At 56.7% G+C, this 19524-nt stretch overlaps 6 protein-coding genes across 6 annotated transcripts; 2 read left to right on the top strand and 4 right to left on the bottom strand.

The window, feature by feature from the left end:
• Nucleotides 1-433: 433 nt before the first annotated feature.
• SLS55_001818 (uncharacterized protein) lies at nucleotides 434-1638 on the top strand (the record flags this gene model as incomplete). The annotated part of the gene is made up of 3 exons (XM_066773306.1): nucleotides 434-520; nucleotides 759-967; nucleotides 1023-1638. The coding sequence occupies 3 exons, from the start codon at nucleotides 434-436 to the stop codon at nucleotides 1636-1638; spliced, it is 912 nt and encodes a 303-aa protein (XP_066635873.1).
• A 511-nt stretch (nucleotides 1639-2149) lies between these two features.
• SLS55_001817 (uncharacterized protein) lies at nucleotides 2150-3749 on the bottom strand (the record flags this gene model as incomplete). Its single annotated transcript, XM_066773305.1, has 2 exons — nucleotides 2150-3530; nucleotides 3742-3749. The coding sequence occupies 2 exons, from the start codon at nucleotides 3747-3749 to the stop codon at nucleotides 2150-2152; spliced, it is 1389 nt and encodes a 462-aa protein (XP_066635872.1).
• A 967-nt stretch (nucleotides 3750-4716) lies between these two features.
• Nucleotides 4717-5926, bottom strand: CTU2 (Cytoplasmic tRNA 2-thiolation protein 2; the record flags this gene model as incomplete). Its single annotated transcript, XM_066773304.1, has 2 exons — nucleotides 4717-5770; nucleotides 5820-5926. 2 exons carry the CDS (start codon nucleotides 5924-5926, stop codon nucleotides 4717-4719), a joined length of 1161 nt encoding a protein of 386 aa, XP_066635871.1.
• Nucleotides 5927-6273: 347 nt separating this feature from the next.
• On the top strand, nucleotides 6274-8084 carry PTM1 (Membrane protein ptm1; the record flags this gene model as incomplete). The annotated part of the gene is made up of 4 exons (XM_066773303.1): nucleotides 6274-6342; nucleotides 6394-6600; nucleotides 6653-7708; nucleotides 7767-8084. The coding sequence occupies 4 exons, from the start codon at nucleotides 6274-6276 to the stop codon at nucleotides 8082-8084; spliced, it is 1650 nt and encodes a 549-aa protein (XP_066635870.1).
• A 1017-nt stretch (nucleotides 8085-9101) lies between these two features.
• Nucleotides 9102-9995, bottom strand: SLS55_001814 (uncharacterized protein; the record flags this gene model as incomplete). Its single annotated transcript, XM_066773302.1, has 2 exons — nucleotides 9102-9206; nucleotides 9513-9995. 2 exons carry the CDS (start codon nucleotides 9993-9995, stop codon nucleotides 9102-9104), a joined length of 588 nt encoding a protein of 195 aa, XP_066635869.1.
• Nucleotides 9996-13476: 3481 nt separating this feature from the next.
• On the bottom strand, nucleotides 13477-14267 carry SLS55_001813 (uncharacterized protein; the record flags this gene model as incomplete). Its single annotated transcript, XM_066773301.1, has 2 exons — nucleotides 13477-14184; nucleotides 14238-14267. The coding sequence occupies 2 exons, from the start codon at nucleotides 14265-14267 to the stop codon at nucleotides 13477-13479; spliced, it is 738 nt and encodes a 245-aa protein (XP_066635868.1).
• Between the last annotated feature and the right edge of the window lie 5257 nt (nucleotides 14268-19524).

The following is a 19524-nucleotide window of genomic DNA, read 5'->3' as shown; positions in this document are numbered from 1 at the left end:
GCCGAGTGGAGCTTGGACGGCCAAGAACGTCATCTGCCGGCCATCCTGCTTTGTGCACTCTGCTACTTAACAAACGCCTTCTCTCGCCTCTCTACTACCGCAAGCTCACCGGTCCCTTTGTTGTGCACCGCTGTCTTCCTCGCAGAGCTCGTTCCACGCGCGCGTCTCCGTCGTTACACGCCGACGAATTATTTTCGGATCAGCGCCTTCTGAGACGGCGTTTCAGGCCGCGGCCACCCACAACCAACCATCGCGCCAGGGCCTCTGCCTGACGTAGCAAGACCGCACATCACCGCAAACCTGCACGCTGCCATATAAGCGCTCGCTGCGACCGCTCTCCACGACCTCTCTCTCCAACTCCAACATTCGTCGACTCGACTTCCCCTTTCTCCTTTGCGTATCCTAATTTATCGCGCCAAGCCAATAATCCACCATGGCTGCCGTCGTCGGAAAATACGCGGCGAAGAAGATGCTGGGCAAGCAGATGGACAAGTACAAGGACAAGGATGTCACGCCCTACGTAAGCTGCCCCGCCATTCGACTCCCAGCACTTGGCGAGCGCAATTGCAACCAAAAGGCAAAAAGGAAAAAGAGAAGGCGGACAGGCGCAGTCATTTGGGGGAGTTTATGCGTTTCAAGCCACGATTCTGTGGCCTGTTCTCCCCCTAGATCTCTCGCCTGTGCACCTTCTCTATCATTAGAAACGATCAACGGAAGCGACATGAATGAACGGACATCAGGCTAATATTATCTTACAGGATCCCTACTACGAGCTGGTCCCGAAGGACCCTCGCAAGCCCAACGGCAAGATGAAGAAGGTCAAGAAGCAAATTCCGGACTACATTCCCGAACACGACGCCATTGTCCTCGCAAAAGCCCGCCAGCGCGCCTACTGGCTCGACTGCGCACTTTTCAGCCTCTTCGGACAGCGCTTCGGCTGGAGCAGTGTCATCGGCCTCGTCCCTGCGTAAGTAATCTCGCCACCATCAGCACTCGGACCACACAGCTAACGATCCATGCAGAGCCGGCGACGCTGCTGATAGCGCCCTCGCGCTGATGCTATATTGGCGCATGACGCAGGTCGAGTGCAACCTCGGCTTAGCCACGCACCTGCACATGCTCATCAACATCGCCTTCGACTTCGTGATCGGTTTCGTTCCCCTGCTCGGTGACCTGATGGACGCCATGTACAAGGCCAATTCGAAGAACGTGCGCCTGCTCGAGCAGCGTCTCGACGAGATCTACAAGCCCAAGGAGTCGAAGAAACAGCGCAACCGCCGCAGCATGCTCGACGCTTACACGCCCGCCGGCACCGTGCTCGAGGAGTTCAGCGATAGCGAGAACGACCACGTCCTCCAACGCCTCGCCCAGTACGACGAGGAGGGTCGCCCCATCAACGGTGACGGTGTGCACGACCGCTACGAGCCCAGGCGCCCCGAGCAGGCTCGCCACAGCCACGAGAGGAGGGGTGGTTACGCTCCCGATAGGCATCCCAGCCACGCCAAGAAGCCCAGCCGGGGCTGGTTCGGTGGTAGCCGCCGCGAGCGTGAGCCCGATCTCGAGACCGGTGTCGAGAGGGGCGTCGAGAGGGGCGAGAAGAGAGAATACCGCCGGGACGACAGGCGCGACCGCCGTTAAAGGGCCCTGCCTCCATTGTGTCTCTTAGCGTTGGTTGAAATTGTTCATGACTGTATACCCCTTTTGTAATCGTAGCGCACGAAGACTGGCGGGGCCGGCATTGGCGTTTCCTCTGTTTTTCCTTCAAGTCGGGGGTAGGCAACTCTAGCGGATTTTTCACTCTTGCGTACTCTTTGGGTTATAGATGATACCACCCTAAAAATCTAATAGTATTTCAGAAAGCCACAAAAGATTGGACGCGCAGCAAACAAGACACAGGAGTAAACGTTGGCAAAACATTGATATGGAATTGCGTAACTCATTCGCACATTTACGTCCTGATGAACGAGCCAACTCGCCCACCCGATAGTGTTCCGCTGCATCACTGCATGAATGACCCAAATGCTCCAGATGTTCACCCAGGAAAGACTCAAGAATCCTCCGTAATCCGTTGCTTCCATACCCTCCCATTCCACCGGAAGAAGAAAAATCAGGAAAATAGGAAACGCGTTTACACATCGTGATCATCAAATCACCCCACATGCGGCACCCACCGCACGCCCGCAACGTCCTCATACGTTCCCTGCGGCGGCGCCCTCAGACTCGCAAACGCCTCGACCAGCAGATACAGCTTGGCAGCCACGTACAGCGCACCCAGGATCCCGCCAGCCGCGCAAACAGCTCGCCGCTTCCAGACCGTCGAACCACCACCATCACCTGCTGCTGCCCCTCTTCCAGCCCACCGACGCGACGCACCCGCAAACGCCGCCGCGGCAACAGCAACGCCCACGACGACGATCCCTGCAGCCCTCCAGACCACCTTCTCGAGGTCCGTCGGAAAGAAGAAGCCCGCAGCGGCAGCATCAGAAGAAGAAGAAGAAGGCACGCACGACACGCCCAGCACCACGGCGCCCAGCAGCGCCGCAGCCACAGCAGCCGGCGCAACGACGAAGAGGGCGCGGCGGCGGCGGCGAGTGGAGCCGGCATCTTCTCCTTCTCCCTCTCCTCCTCCTCCTTGCCGGCCCGGCAGCATCATCAGGGCATCCCGCCCCTCGACCCTCCACTCGCTCCTCCCGCCGGCGCCGACGACGTGGGGCTCGACGAAGCGCAGGCTGGGCGGCGGCGGGCTCTGGCCGACGTGGCTGCCGATGACGAGGGCGCGGTGGCGGCGGCGCAGGTGCTCCAGGGCGCGGCAGGCGCGCGAGTGCAGCTCGGCGACCTTGGCGTGGCCTTCTTCGCTGAGCTGCCACGCCGACGTGCGCTTCTTCGCCTTGCTGAGGGGCATGGTCGTCGTCTTTGGGGAGAAGGTGGCGTTCGTGAGGGCTTCGGTCGCTTCGGTGATGTCGATCGGGTAGACGAGGCGGTTCTTGTCGCGGTTGAGCGTGTGGGAGAGGTGCGGGTCGATGGCGAAGAGGGCGGCGAGGTCGGTCTGGCGCTCGTGCGAGGAGCAGGCGAGGGGCGGCGCGGTGTTGCTGGCTGCGTTCCAGGGTTTGCGGGCCCAGGTGCCGGCGATGGCGAGGGTGCAGAGGAGGTGGGTGAGGGTGGTGATTTCGAGGAGCGTGACGGGGAGGCGGTGGGAGAGGCGGGCGAGGAATTGGGCGGTGAACCAGAGGCATTGGATGGCAACGAGGAAGATGGCAATGGTGTCGCGTTTACTTTTGTCGGGGACGGTTGAGGGACGGGTGTGGGGAAGGAGGCCGGCGCGGGCGAGCTCGAGTATCCCGGCGGGGGTGAAGGTAAGAGTGTCGGTTGTCCAGAAGCTGGACGAGTCGACAGTAAGACCACCGGAGACCGCTAAGAATGCATCGTTAAGGGTCCAAGAGGAGAAGACAGTCTTGGTAATTGGTGATGCAGAACCCCGGCTCGGGGTTCGGGAGTGCGCGGAATGGGTTGAGACCATGGTTTCGGAGCGGCTGTCTGAGTGAGAATAAATGCTTGGTGAGGGGTGGCCAAATGCGGGCTGGGATAAGGCGTTGAAAGACCGCAGCGATGCTGCGGAGAGACTAGGGGCGGTGGTGACTGGAGCTGAGAGCCGTCGAGGCATGTGGGAGGGCTTCAGGATGGACATCCTCTGAAGAAGCTGTCAGTTGCCAATTTCTTTTCCGGTGTGGACAATGAGCTCACTTTGTCATGGAGATGCTCCTCATAGGAACGCACGGCCGAGTCAATGTCTTCGGCATCGTATGCTCGTTGACCCAGCTGGTTGATCTCCTCTTGGAGCTTGCGTGCAGTGCATCTCTGCCCCCAAGCAGAAAAGAGAATGATTTCGGGGGCAGCTATGACAGCTGCGATCCACAGCAGGCGCTCGAAGAAAGATCTGACTGGTGAATTCCCGAGCTTGAAGTTGGGGTGCCATGCGATCCAGGCGGACAGAAACGAAGTGGCCAGGCAGCCCAGGATCAAATCATACGTCCCGCGTACGTTTGGAGGAGACACCCACGCTGGCTGGGCGGTAGAAGAAACATTGTCCGACTGGTGTGCAACGACAATGACAGGCAAAGCATGGCTTTGGCGGAGAAGGAGATACGTCACAAGGAGAGTAGACATTAGAGGCAGAGAGCGAAACAGAAATTAAACATGCGCAGCATGCACCCTGCTCCTGCAATGCGCAGGCAACTGGGGCCGTGAGCTTTAAGCACAAACAGCCAGCCGACGTCGCGCAACCGCCGCTTCTCTTTGAGACTCTGAAACGTTTGCTAAAGCGATGCCAGCGAAGATGCAAGCGTTACGCTGTGCCATTGGTGTCCCCCGTTGCCAAGTGATCTGCGCGGCGTGACGGCGCTTGCCATGAAGACCCAAAGATGTGGACCAAGCAGGGACGGCATGGCCATTTTTAGGGGGCCGTTCCTGAAGAGGTTGGATCTTGCAAACATTAATTGCCTGAAGAAGCATAGGGGCCGTTAAGCGCCGTGGTTGTGAAGGCAGCTCCACTTGCATGTGGGCATCTGTAAGCGCCGGGCTCGCCAATGCGGAGCGGCCGTTGGCGCGTCGCCTGGAACCGCCCAACACCGTGCCGCATTCATCATCGTCGGCTGAACTTTGAGCGCTTCGAAGTTATCGCTGTCTGCAAATGACTCGTAACCACCAGCGTACTGTGCCTCAAGGAAACAAGCTTGCCGATTGCGGCGCCGCTCTTGTGCAGCCGTAACAGAGACGTCCCCCCTCCGCTTGCATAGATGCCGCGTCCTGTTGATCGCCGCCCCAGCCATGGATGCCAAATCGTGCTCCGGCTACCGGCATGTTGCACGCCTGGCATCTGTCATCCACTGTGGTGGCGGGCTCAAGCTTGCTTGATGTGCGAACGACGTTCGCCACGATACTCGGGTAGTCCTGCTCCACAGATTCGAAATACTGCTTCATCAAGTCATCGATGGTGGTATTCTTCGCGCTGGCTGAGACCTGCGTTGGCTTCTCCTCGTGGATCAAGCCAGTCAATGGTGGATCAGTGAGCTGGGCATGAGCGACCAATTCTTTCTTCAGCAGATCGCGAACCGGGTAATTGAAGACGATGCCATAGGGGGACACGCCGTCCGATACCTGCCATGGCAACGAGAAGCCGCGCCCTTTGGCCGTCTCGGCTAGTGTCTTCTCCGCAATCTTGGTGGTACTATCGCCCCACAGTATACCCTTGCAACCGTGGTTCTGCGCAAAGTCTACGATGACCCTGTTTTTGAGTATTGTAATAACGTCGGACCGTGAGGTAGCGGAGGGCAGAGAAAGGATCAGGCGCTCCAGTCTCTCCTGCGACGTTTCAGCCTCGCCTGAGACGTCTGCAGACGCCGCTTCAGGGATCGCCTGCAGCACTTCCTTGGCGTCGCTGTTCTCGAATATGTCGGCGAGCGCGACACTACTATATTCATGGCCAGGAAACACTTCCTTTAGCTTCTCGAGCGTGCCTACCCCCGGGACGTCCCTCTCAACTGCGGCGGTGTCTACGAACAAGACGTGCAGCGCGTAGCCAGTGCGGCCAGTCTTGGCTGTCTGCCTCTTCAGGTGTTCGTCTAGAAGGTAAAGCAGTGTAACGGAGGATACGCCGAACGAGACGGGGAGGAGCAGCTTTCGTTCTTCGTTGGCGGAGCGGTTCTTGACGTAGTAGGCATAGGATTCCATGCGCTTGATGGCCTTGGTGTTCACGTACTTTACGAAGCAGTCCCTAGCAAAGAGTAAGCCAAGCAGCCTGCAGCGCCGTCAGGGCTGCGCACCTGCAGAGCGGCTCCGTGCGCACGATGATTGAGGCCTCAGAAATGCGGCATCTCTGGCACGGCCGGCCGGTGGCTGCAGGGTCGCTGTCGACGTGCTTGCCGGGCATAGTGGGGCAGAGGAGTGACGAGGCGGATGACGGGGTGGTGGAGAATAAATTCAGACAGCGTCCCTGCGGCAGGCGAGGCGGGACCCTCACATGTCGGAGCTTGGCGGGCCGGGGGATTTGCGGCGCGCGCAACGGACAGCTTGCGCGCACGTCCAGCATCAGGCTTACGCGGATTGCTACTCCGAACCACATTCCACCAACGACACCCCTTCGAAGCTGCGCCCATCGCGGTATGTGAACTGTGGCCGCGCCACTCCTCCCGTCCAGCTCCTGCGATCCCGCTCGCCCCCGGCCCCGCTTCCATCGACTCCCGCCTATTGTAGGCTTCAGCCCGGCCGACCGCAACCATGAAATGGGCGCACGCCCTCCTGCTGCTGTGCTCAGCGCTGCTTGCTAATGCCATCGAAATCAAGCTTGTATGCCGCTGCCTGCCTCAATCGCTCGCCATCCCTGCTGACTCCGCGTAGGACCAAACCGATGAGAACCGCCAGCAATGTTCGGGAATGTACAGCAAGAAGTCCTGGGGCGGCAGCGTCGACCCCTTCATCCTCGTCATGTTCCCCAAGGACAACATCGCCGCCGAGAAGGGAGAAGACCCCGTTGTCAGCCTCCTCGTCTTCGAATGGCTGGACAAGGACTTGCTAGGCAAGCCCTCGGATGCGGACTACATGGATGTGAGTTGCACCAGGGAGCGTCCAACGAAGCAGGTGCTGACTTTGATGCCAGAGGAAATACATCTGCGACGATGACGCCGTGGCCCAGAATTTCTGCAACACTACCCACCTCGGCGAGTTCATCATTGCCGACGACGCCGAGAAGTCATCCAAGCGCGTCATTCGCACCGAGGCTATCCACATTGCGCAGAAGAACCGTCTGGCCGTGAACTACCCCATTGAAAAGACTGGATACTACTGCGTCGAGACCTTTGCCCCGGAGGGACAGGAGTACAGTGCCATCGCCGAGTTCAGGAACGCATATGGCGAGCTTCCAGCTGCTCAGATTGCGAAGCTGCCTTTTTACGGAGGCATGGCCATTGTCTACGCAGTCGTTGGCATATTCTGGGGCTTCCTCTACTTCCAGCACCGCACCGATATCCTGGCCGTTCAGAACTACATCACCGCCATTATCGTATTCCTGGTCGTGGAAATGCTCATGACCTGGGGATTTTACGACTACCAGAACCGCTATGGCAACAACACTGGAAACAAGATCTTCATGATCGTTGTGTCTATCCTTAACGCGGGCCGGAACTCATTTTCCTTCTTCCTACTTCTCATCGTTTGCATGGGTTACGGTGTGGTCAAACACACGCTGGGGAAGACTATGGTCTACGTCCGCTGGCTCGCCGTGGCTCACTTCGTCTTCGGTGTGGTATATGCCATTGCTTCGTTGACGATCCGCCCTGATGATGCTGGCCCGCTGGTCCTCCTGGTCATCCTGCCTCTTTCAGCAACTCTCACGGCCTTCTACATATGGACTCTTAACTCCCTAAACTTGACTATGAAGGATCTTGTCGACCGCAAGCAGCGCGTCAAGTTCCTTATGTACAAGAGACTCTGGTGGTGCATTCTTGGCAGTATTCTGGTCATCTTCGGTTTCTTTTTCTTCAACTCTTTCGCGTTTGCCGGCGCCGGCGATCCGGACTTTGCTCCTACTCACTGGCAGTTCCGTTGGTTCGTGTTGGATGGCTGGCTCAACTTGGTCTACCTCGGCGATGTGTGCTTCGTTGCCTATCTCTGGAGACCAACGGCGAACAACCGCCGCTTTGCCATGAGTGACGAGGTAAGTTGCTACATATTTGGTCCCAAACGAAGAGCGAACAATAGTAACCCTGATGAAGCTTGCACAAGACGACGAAGGGTTCGAGATCGCCTCCCTCCGCGACTCCCTGGACGACGAAGAGCGTGGACCAAACGACCCACCCGCCTACGATCCCGCCCCCACCCGCGGCGGCTATGGCGGTGGCCCTGATCGTACCGAGTCTCCCCTCCCGGCGCCTAAGCCTCAGAGACCGTCGAACTTGCCGAGGGAAAGTCTTGACGGGGACACGATTTTTGCGGTTGGTGACGACGACAAGTGGAGTGATGATGAGTTGGATTCTCAGGATGGCGGAAGGGCGGATGGGAAGAATGAGGAAAGGCAGAGGTTGACGGGTTGAAAAGAATCAGAACTACTCCCTCAGAGGTGAAGGCCAGGGCGAGGTCATTTCCCTTGCCTTCATCTCGATTTCTTGTCTCGATTCTTATACAGATGAGGAATCGTGTTAGCATTGCACGGCGTTCCATGTTTGTATTGGATTAACAAGTTTCAATTCACGAATGAGATTGTACGAATCCCTTGCTTTAGCATTGCCGTCTGAATTGATACGATGGTTCTTACTGCTCGCTGTGTGGCAACAAGCCCACTGTGTCCGCAAGGAGTCCAAGGTAGTAGTGAGCTAGAATATCCCCAAGAATGGCTCTTGGGATGGACTTTGAGCATGATTGTATAAGTGGTAGACTTTCAATGCGATTACATAGTCACTGGTGGATGTCGAATTTGTTTTCAACAGTGGTGGACTTTAATTAATCCATCAAACTCTGCCATGACGGACTTTGATCCTCGCTTACATAAGGTCACATTCAAACTCCACCACCCGCCCTTATCGCCGATGGTAGGCCGACCTGTATTCACCTACTACGTTCGAAGTTGAACAATAATTATGTAATCATATTCAATGTCCACCACCTACCTATGTGATGCCAAGATCCGTGCACCACTCATACTTCTCAGAGCCACAAGTGTTTAAAGATTGATGAATGATCAATGGGAAACTTAGCACGGCACTGATTTTTTAGCAGGGGGATAGTGAATCGTACATTATTCAGAGAGTCGTTCATTTCATTCAGAAAACAGGTACTTCCGAGGACAAAATGGAAAATTTCAGGTGATACCCTTTCCCGTTCCTTCTTTCTTCCCAGCCTTCCAACTTGAAGCTGTTTTCAAGTGGTCGAAGAAAGACAGAAGGAAAAAGTAGGAGAGACAAATATCCGTTTGCCCAAAAAAATTTGTTAGAAGGTTGGGGAGGGAAGTGAGGTGACAGTGGTAAAAAGGTAGGGAAAGAAAGATCACTCAGTGCTTGCTCAGCCGGTTGACCGCGTTACGCCGTGCTCCGCTTTAGCAAATGTCCCTTTAACTATTCCACCTTTGTAACAGTTGCGGACACCATGACCCAAGTCTTTCCTAGCCATTTCAGTAGATCCCATACGTGACTCAGCGAAATCGCCCACTGTGGAGCATCCTGTGAATTCGTTAGATATCCCATGGCTCTGTTCCTGTCCGGTGGCGGCCTTGAGTGCAAGCTGTCCCGAGTCCCTCGGAGGCTCGCTCACGCCTGCCGAGCTCGCCCCCTTCACCAGGGTGAGGCTGTCATGCCTCTCGTCCAATCGATCTGAACCAGTTGACTCTGACAATTGCTCGCCCGTTGACTCGGCTGGCAATCGGCCAGAAGTAGGGTCCGTCATTCGAACTCCCGTGTTCGCTCTCTGTTCAAAATCAGTGACTGAAATTATTTCCTCAACTGGTTTCTACACCCGATCGGATTTACCTGGCCCTGGCTCATCTCCAAATCTTCAGTCAGCCTTCCCACTGTTTCATAGACTTCCTGCAGGGTGATTCCGTTCTTCCAGACGAGATAGAGTGTCAAGTTTTCTTTATCGGCTTCGAGAGACTTGAAGGCTGACCGTATTCGTTCCTCGGCTTGAATGATCCTGAAAGCTCTCCAGAATTTTGCGATTGACTGACTCTGAAGGTAACGGGAGTTTTTTGCCAAAGTACTGCGCAAAGACTCGATGTCTTGTTCGGTTGTTCTCAGGTATGGCTGGATATCCTCAGTACAGGACACAACGCTGCGTTTGAGCAGTTCAATGATAGAAAGAAGAAACAGAAGGCTGTTCTCCTGGTATTTGATACGTCTAGGAGCTTCCTTCACCTCGTCTATGACTTTTTGGATCAGCTTGCTGATGCTCCATATATTAGAGAAGATTTGCGATGCGCTGGCAGTGGCACCGAAGACCTCTACCCCGGACATGTTGAAAGTTGCGTATTGGACCTCATCACAGCGGACACCGGCTGCACATGGGATTCGCTCCGTTATCTGCTTGTCAGATAAACCTCACATCTTTCCAACGACTTGAGGCAAGGTGTCGGGGGTTACTCAGCCACGACGAAGTGTCACGAGCAAGGCAGGAAGACGGAGAGGCCCAATACCACGGCGATCAGGACCAGGAAAAAAGACAAGGCGCAATCAGAAGCCCCAGGCTCTGCTGGCAGGTGTGAGTAATCCTTCTCCGATATCAATGTGTTTTGTAACGTCTCTGAACCTTGGCCAGACAATCCAATTCTTCTCTTGATAAATCAAGCAGCACACAGACTCGAGTTCCTGAAAAACACCCGAAGGCATTTATTCAGGTATTTGCGTGTCCATTCAAGCCCGAATTGATTGGGAGCTGACAGGAGATACCAGTCTTTTCTGTGCGTGTAGACTCAAGAAGTAAGCGATACTAGTGGAAGAGTATATATCAATACTGTATATTTATGGGCCAAAAATGGCCCTTCAGCTGTGTGGCGAGCTTGGATGTTGCGATATTACTGGGCTTGGAGCATCCCATAGTCTGCGTTTTGTACCTTCGATGTATTTTAAGCTTCTCTACATTTGACATGTGCTCTAAAGGGTTCTGCAGTTGAAACTTGAAAGGCTTAAAGACTGTTCAGTGTCCTGCCCGATGATCTGGCAGGACTCACAACTAAAGATTATTGGGGATCCGGACCGGATGAACCCATAGGCACACACTGACGTACGGCGACATCCAAGTTCGCCCTTTGTACAACTCGGATGCATTCATGAAACAAGCCTCATGCCTGAGTCAGATGTACGGCATTCGTTCTGTGTGACCAGGCGTAGTAGAGCACCAACGGGCTGGCTTGTGCCAGCGTTGTGTGGCCGGCGAGCCAGCCTCACATCTCAAAGGCAGCCCGGAAGCCTTATTAGCCATGCCGTGCCATGAAAAAGCGGTCGAACACGCCTTGCCAGCGTAGTGAATTTCAACCAACTTCCCGGGTTGGAAACGCTGATCCTGTGGTAGACGCACTACCGCCACCTCGTGCCTCAGCCGCACCCATGATGAAGTTTGTGGTAGGGGCAACTGTCTCCATGAATTCATATAACTCTAGATGTCGCGATAGCCAGAAGCTGTTGAGAGCGAGGACATTGATTACCGCGGTGCATTAACTAAGACTCTCCCGAGCCCAAACGTGGGAAATCCCGATCCGGTCTCGCCACCAATAATAGCCGCATCCACCGGTACCAAACGGTCGGTTTCAGCCTCGGAACCAGACCGACCCCAAACAAAAAAAGAAAAAGAAGAAAATGGTGCTTGGCTCAAGCCACGATTCCCCACCAAATGCCGCTACAAACGGCCGTTACAGTTCCCGGATGTGGTCGTGTCAGCAGAGCTCGTCAATGGTACCAGGACCTCCTGCGATCGCTTCTTTCGCGAGGAGAGATGGCAAGGCGGAGAAGGCGAACAATGGACTAGCTGCCTGGTTCTCGACCGGGGGGTCTAGGCTGTGGGTCTGGCCGACTTTTTCTTTATTCTCAGCCGATAAGTGGTGGGGACTCGGCTAGGTATCAAGCGGCTGAGCTGATGGAGGCACCGAGGGGCTGAACATGCCGGCTGGCTGGCTGGCTGGCTGGCTGGATGGCTGGGCTGTTGCACCGTCAATGAAGATGCCACTTCATCCTCTTTTCGTGGCATCGAAGCACATCATCCGCCCATCTGTGGAAAGAACACGGCTGTGCACTGAAGATGCCCAGTAAAGCTGCTTCGTATTCGCCCCCACTGATCGCCTGCCCAGGCCCCCGCGGGCCGGCCCCTCTCGACCCCCACTCCCACCCTCCCCGTGTCATGAACGGTGTTGTTATCGTTTCGTCCGTCCGTGCTCTGCGGGAAGGATGCGTGAACCACAACAAGTGCTGACGTCAAGACCGTCATCCGCATCACTGTACGGAGCCGTGTTGTGGGAACATGGCAGTGGGACACCCAAATTGCGGAGGGACGTCCGGCCACGATGACATGTCGACTGGAGATTCGAATGAGAAGGCGGATGCTGATTCGATGATGCTTGGACATGCTACGTGGAAGACAGACCCTTGCTTGCCCTGCAGCAGCAACAACAACCACCACCACCGCTCCTCTACCACGGACACACCGAGCGAGCTCGCAATGGCGGGGAACTGAGACAGACGATTCATTTTCTAGCAATGCTGCGTATGACTAGGCCTTCCCCACAAAAAACAGCGGCAGAATGGTCCCAAAGCGGCAAGTGAAGGATTCGCGAGCATACGCGTCGACGGCATCTCGCGGTCTATCTTTATACGAGATGCGGACATGTGAAGAAAAGGCGAACGTCGTGCTGACACGAAGCGGAAAAAAGATACGGGATATTTTTGCGAAGAACGGCGGAACCAAAAAGTAAAAAGTGTGGGTTGTGGGCCTGGGAGGCGGTGCAGCCTAACTGTTGCTGCTATGTATAATGCGGCGTAGCACGGCGGAGATCGGCGCGGGCGATTTTCAAAACACGGGCGGCTTGCGACGACAAACCACTTACCTCGGCACGCCTTGGCGCAGTGGCTTGCTTGAGATTTCCAGTCAAGCTGCAACGACGTCCATAGAGGGCTTCCGTCGTCATTTCTTTGCCGCGCGGACTCTGTAACTTGGCGCTGTTTCACTATGGCCCTCGCCCTACCAATGCGGCTGCGGAGATTAGGTGCTGGAAGTATAGTAGAGTGAAGGAAGCGTATGATTGGATGGTTGCATGAATCGTATTCGTAGGGGGGTATAATAATACTGGCTGTACAAGAAGAAGAAAATATAGTAGAGCCAACCAAGCCCCGATCCTAGACTGAAGAACCCATCCCGGGAACAAATGCAGAAATTACTTTTTGGTTGGCTGGCCGATGACCCAAGCCACTCCCGAAGCCCACATGCAAAAAAAGACGACCGGCTAGTGTTTTGCTCTCCCTCGTCGCGACGGAATGCAATCGAGCAAAAAAAGGGAAAGGAATGGGCGGGCATGGAGAGGGCAAAAATGGCGCCACCCGACGCTGCGCGAATCGCGCCCCCAACCAACCGACCAACCAACGTGGACAACACTGAATTTTTCCGCTGGATGCCGCCACCATGGGCCGTCCCCTGTAAATGCATGTATGATGATGATGCTGATGATGATGACAACCGATGACTTCCTCGCAGTCGAAGAACGGTGGTCTGAAAGGGTATATGCTGCAGTATGCAATGCGTACAGAATAGGAAAGAAATGGAAGAGGCTCTGCACTTGTTGCAAACAGAGACATCGACAGTGCACATGTGCGCTTTTGGAGGCCCATGGCGGTCCAGGCGGCCCGAGGCCGGGTAAAAGGGCCTGGATGCCTCGACCTCTGCCCACGAGCTGGAAGGATCTCGATTCGAGCATTGTGAGCAAAATAGATTGGCCGAAACGTGCCAAGGGAACTAGTACTCGTCGTGCTTCTCGCTCAGCTGCGTGTCGGGCACGTCCTGGTACCGCTGAAGGCCTTGCTGTGCTTGCTGCTTCTCGTCCAGGTCGGCGTGGAAGGAGTCGATGCGCTTGTCCTGGGTGCGGGCGACCCACGCCCGCGGCTCGGTCCTGATGTACTTGCAGAAGTCGGGGTTCTCGCGCATCTGGCGGGCCCGGCTCTCCATCCACCCGCTCAGCCCGTCCTCGACGAACCACGACGGCACGCCGCGCCGTTGCAGGCACTCCTCGTCGCTCAGCCAGTCGTAGCTCGCCCGCAGCCGGTCGTGGATGTAGCGCGTGCGCACGCTCACCGTGTACGTCCACTCCTTGGTGCACCACGGCACCCCGTCGCCGTCCACGTCGTGCAGGAGCTCCACCAGGTCCGCCTCGGCCTCCAGGTACTCGCGGATCGAGATGTCGAGCCCGCGGTAGAAGACGTCGGGCGCCCACGTCGACGTGTCCTCGTCCAGCCCGTCGTACCACTCCTGGTCCGGCTTCGGCAGCCCGCCGCGGGGGAGGTCCAGCCGCGGGTCTTTCTTGTCCATCTGCGCCGTGAGCCAGAGGTCCTTGTCGAAGCACTCGTTGTTCTCAGCCGGCACCTCGGACAGCGAGGTCGACAGGCTCGAGTACGACACCACCGACTCGGCCGTGGATCTGCGCTTGGTGGAGAACATGCTCAGGCGCTGGAGCACAGTGTCAGTTGAGCCGCGGCCAATGGTTGGGCAAGACGACGTACCTTGGATAGTCTTCGTCCGAGAGCTGCCATTTTGGGTGAGGAGTGATGTGGGTGTTGTCGACAGGCAGGCGAGGAATTTTTGTTTGTGTGATGAGGTGATTCCGGGGGAATGCGGTGCTACGTTGATGAGACGCTAGTGGTGCAACCGGCGGGCCCGAAAAAGCAAGGGCGGATAGCTTTATACACCCGACCACGGGTGCGTAGTGAGGTGATATAAGCGCCGGAAGCAGAGGGTTGCCACTGTGGCGCAGGTAGTGTTGGCCGGACCGGATATGTAGCCGCAGCTGAAGCGGTGGTGTTGGGTCGGAGGAGAAGGTGCACACGGCGGTGAAGGCCCACTGTGGTCAGCGGGAGCAGCGCGGATTTGTATTTTTCATGAATTGGCCGTCATGGCCCTCAGGCGTCTCGACCCCTGCAGCTGACCGCATGAGGCGCGGCGGGCACGATGGCGCAGTGAGGGGCCGGGCATCAAGCCACTAGGGATCGGAGAGCTGGGTACGTAAGGGAAACGGCCAACCAGAGGCATTTTGGCGGCGTGCAAAGGGCCGGCTTGCGCCTGACGGTTCCAGAAAGCAGATCTTAGCTACGCAGAGACGCGTGGCCAGGCCTGGGGAAATTTGGCATCGACGCTAGTCCCCGCTCTCGGCTCCGCGGCCTGTCCTGCAGGTGCAGCAGCGCCGCCCCAAGGGAAGGGCCGCCTGCGGGGATGCCTGGCCGACCTGTTCTCAACCACCGCCGCGTCGCCTGCGGATGCTCTGCAGGATGCGTCAGATGACCGCAATTAATGACGACCAACCTCCAAATCTTCGCGTCCCACCCCTGGCCGCGTGCTACACCAGAGCATCCTCTTGCACGGCTCCCGCCGCCGACTTTCTGCGAGCCGCCAGCTGACGTGCAGAACTCGAGCCGCGTCGACGTCCCAGGCCGACGGCATTCCCGACTCTACCCACAGCGTCGCCTGCGTCCCAGCCACTCCCCGCGCGTGCCACTCCCCCCTCTCGCCACACGCATCCAATGGATCCTGCGGCGCGTCTCCTAGCTGAAAGCAGGCCGCGGGCGAATATTGGAAAGAAGAGCCGCAGCAAAGGGGATTAATGCAGCGCTCGGTTTCCCGCCGCGGGCCCGAGGCACAGCCAGCGTGCAGGCCAGAGCGCCCGCGGTCCCCGAGGTCGAAGGCTGACCATCTTCGTCAGCTTCCCCCTGTCGTCTGATGATGGCGCTCTGTTCTGTGCGCGAATTTGATCGTGGTTGCGAAAAGAGGCTGCTGCCACATCTCCGAGATCGCCTCCAGGGCCCTCTCAGGGTCTCCGTCAGAGCAGGACCGTCATTAGCCGCCGCCTCGGTGGGCCCCTAGAGATGTGCGCTTCTCCGCATCTTTTCGCCGCGTCGATCGGCTCGCGCCGGCGGTTTGGAGGGTAATTGCGAACGGCGCTGTTCCTTTGCACCGCCGCCGGTCCAGTGGCTGGGCGGGATGGTCCTTGGGTAGGATCGAAGCCGGCAAGCAGTAGACGGGGGGGTTTGTTCGACCGATTGCAAATTGCCTGTGGCTCGCCAAAGCTCCTCATCCAAGCTTCGTAGATCATGGACGCTCGTGCGCAATATAACCCCTCGAGCGGCCGCTTGCCGCGGGATTGAAGGGGCTTTCTGAGCTTTCATATCCCCTTCGCGCTTGGATCGAGCTCCGTTCCTGACGAATCCCCGGCGGTGCAAAGTTTGATGTCAGGAGACGCGTGCCCCACAAACCAAGGCCTGAGATAGACGGGAGGGATCGTGAAGTTATTTGGTCAATCTGCGCGAACGCACATCGCTTTGAAACTTACCCCGCAGTTTATCGCAATCTCCCAACATACTCGATATGGTTAGAGGAAAGCCACGTGATGGCTTCTAGAAAAGCGTCTGCTACTTGATTAGTAGAAAGGCAACAGCCACATTCTATAACCAGAACGCAAAAGGAGCATATCCCCTAATAGCGCTAAGTTGTGGAGTTTGCGCTTAGGTCGTATGCTTATACACAACTAGAGTAATCCCACAATGCTATGCTGAAGAATTGCTGCTCATTGGCGGCAAATTGAAAGCTTGCGTATTGATTCAGGCATATCCGATTAAGCTGCGAAAGCAATGGTTGGACTTTCTAGCGGGTTTGGGCAGGGAGTTAAGTAGGACCACGAGTAGGGGCGAGAGCGGGGCAAAGATGAGCATGTAAAGCTGAATAGCTGACTGTAGCTTCGGTGAGAGCTATTGCCAACTTCTCTAGGCCAACACCACTTAAATAAGCCGTGGTATCATACCAGAAAGCGGAAGAGAGTCGGGCCTCAAATCCAAAGTTTCTGATGCCTATCCAGTGATGTTAAAGAAAACCGCAGACAACGAAGATGAAGTAGCAGAAAATAGCCGGCTCGCCGCAGTGATGCGCTAGGAAGTTGCAAGAAATAACATGGCAGCAAATAGACGTGGTTGCGTTCAGAATGGATGAGTGCATTTATTGTGTCGAAGTTACGTCGGAGGATTTGTTGCCCTAGCTGGACGTGAAAGGGTGGAGAAGTGTGGCACCGGTGTTTGCTCCACCAGCAAACATCACCCCTGGTAGGCTCAAGCATGACTTGTCCTATGAGAACATGTTGTCATTTGTGTACCCTCTGACGTCGTCCCGTCCACACCTTCTCGGGAAGTTCCAGGCGGACTGTCTTCCACCCACGTTGTCATGCCCCCGCTCGGTAAGCCTGCAGGAGATCGTCCAGAGTGGCGATTATCGTGCAGATCCGACGGCAGGAGTTTCCCCCTGTCTTGACTCAAGTGCAATTAGAAACTTTTCCGAGCTGAGCTGCAAGCATTTTTCACCAAGTCGCTCGTTTACTCATCCAACAGAAGGCCCGATGCAGGTCATTCCCGAAAAGATGATGCTGTCGGACGCGTCTTGACGCAAGTGATTCCCGGAAAGTAGTACGTCTCGCATTTATCATCAGCCTATCTCAAAGCCACATCGGCTGAGGCGATGCTACGGCCAAACTTTGCTCAACCATATGCATGACTTAATCCAGTGATCAGCAGTGTCTTATCTGCACGAAAATATCAGCAGCGTGCAGATCTCGTACACAAATGTCACAGCAGGTCAAGTGGGAACGTCCCCTGCTCATCCCGCAAATCTGGAGGCCAGCTCCGACGATCTCGATGGGATATCCCTTGTAGCAGAAGAGGGCCTTACATCGGATCACATCCGAACGCGCCAGGTGCGTCACATTGCCACCCCGATGATGACACAAGCACCTCCAGGAGCATCGTGGAGTTTCAAGGGCCTTAGATCCTGGTAATGATCGTAAGGCCAGCTGTATGAGCATGGACGACACTGATCGTCAGGATTGCAGCGTGTTTGCATGTATATGACGAAGCCGCCATGGGAGGTCCACCAGGGGGTGTGAGAGAACCAGTCTCTCTAGGGTCGAGGGTACGCCTTGGATGATGTCTCGGGCCAAGCCAGTAGGACTGAGCCGACAGAGTCCTTGAGGCGTGTTCCTAGCAGGGCAGATAGGTGGTGTCAAGGCGCGAGAAGCCCGCGGACCCTTTCGATACGTTGTACTGCGGTTTCTAGCCGCTCGAGCCGCCTTCTCTTGTCTTTGTCTCTCTTTTCCAACATCTCGACCCGCTCTTCCAGCTTGGCACGAGCCCTACGCTCCTCCGCAACCATCTCATTGGCTTGTTGGAAAAGTGTGACGCTGAGCTCTTCGATCTCGCTGCTCATCGCAGACACTTTTCCCTCGGCCTCCTGTCTCAGACCCCTCTCCTTTTCAAGGGCATGGCGGAGCTCCAGGTCTTGCGAAGGGACACCAGGTAGCGGTGGAACGGTGCCGGGCGCGGGTACGCCGGCCGAGATGGAGGCGGATGACTTGCGGCGGCCCAGGAGCGATGTGATGCGAGAGGTTCGGGCGGCGGGGCCAGCTGGGTTTGCTGTGTGCGGCCTGTTGCCATCGCCAGAAGGAGTGGCAGGCAGGGCGTTGAGAGCACTAGGTTCGGCGGGAGCGGTGGCTTTTGCCTGTAAGGCTCTCAGATGGCGCAGCTCATCCTCATAATCTGCTAACTTGTCGACTGGAAGCGTGTAAGATACGGAAAAAAGCCAAGCTGGACCGATGGTCCGCAACGGGACTGGCAGGGGCTTACCTGCTGTCGAGGCCTTCTCCGTCAACATGCGCACCTGGGTTTCGAGCTCCACTATACGCCTCTGGGCCGCATTTTCCGCGGGTTCCGATAGGCTGGGCACATCTGTGCCACAAGAAGGACAAGAGGACGCCGTGGTAGAGAACTGGGGCGGCGCGTAGAGGCCAGGGGCAGTGGTTGCGATGAGCGTGGTGGTGGTCGACATGGGCGTAGGCGCGATGGGCGGATCGACGGTGCCTCACTTCCCCGCGATACTGGGAAGGGGCGATCCGGACGCGGCGTGGTGTGGTTTCTGGTAAGTTGAACGACGAGCGGCGGCGGGCGAGTCGGTGTCTGCCGGAGTTCAGGGTTCATGGGCCTGGGCGGCCTGAGCGTGAAGCCGCAAGCGAGGCCACGTTACCCGAAACAGACAAAGAGCGGGGAGCGGCGGGAATGCCCCGCACAGAACTGTGCGTTCTAAGGACTAGCCGCCGCGACGACCACGGGAGCTAATTGTCGAGAAGACGGGCGATGCGAGGAGACCAGTCAGGATGAAGTGTTGGGCCTGTGGAACCAACACAGTACGTTGGCCCCGAAAGCGAGTGATGAGCGCGCATCCCTCGCGGGGATTTGCAGGGTTATCACAACCGCCGCTGAGACGCCTCCGGTCCCGGCTGCAGCCGCGCGTACTGGCTGTCTGCTTAGAGCTCTTGTGTGCCGCTTCCAGGGTCCGTTGCCTGCCACTGTTCCGCTCGAAGCTGGCGCGCCAGTATAAGGCTCCTATTGCTGGTATCAACGCGCACAGCATGTTCCAGATGGCGGCTGCAGCGTGTCTTACGAGCATGTGCCGCGAACAGAGCTGTATGATGTGCATACCAGACGGAGACGCAAGAGTACTTCCAGCAATGCCACATGCAAAATTCTTCATTTAAAAGGTTGGTGGAGCTAGTTGACGATCTGCAGGATGCGAACAGATACCCCTACCGTGGCGAGTGCGTGGCTGGCGGGTCAACGGCCAGCGGCGCGCCCTCGACCCCGCGTAGCGGGCCATGGAACGCGATTAATCTATGTGCGAGCTAAAGCTCCAGCGCTGACCTACGGATGCGTCTGCCGGGCGAATCGTTGTCGTCCGTTCTCAAGTGAAACCGGGCATTCGAGT

Source organism: Diplodia seriata, assembly GCF_021436955.1.
Source record: "Diplodia seriata strain FDS-637 chromosome Unknown scaffold_2, whole genome shotgun sequence".
Taxonomy (NCBI): Eukaryota; Fungi; Ascomycota; class Dothideomycetes; order Botryosphaeriales; family Botryosphaeriaceae; genus Diplodia; species Diplodia seriata.
Note: the sequence above shows the minus strand (reverse complement) of the source record. Positions and strands in the feature narration are given on the sequence as shown.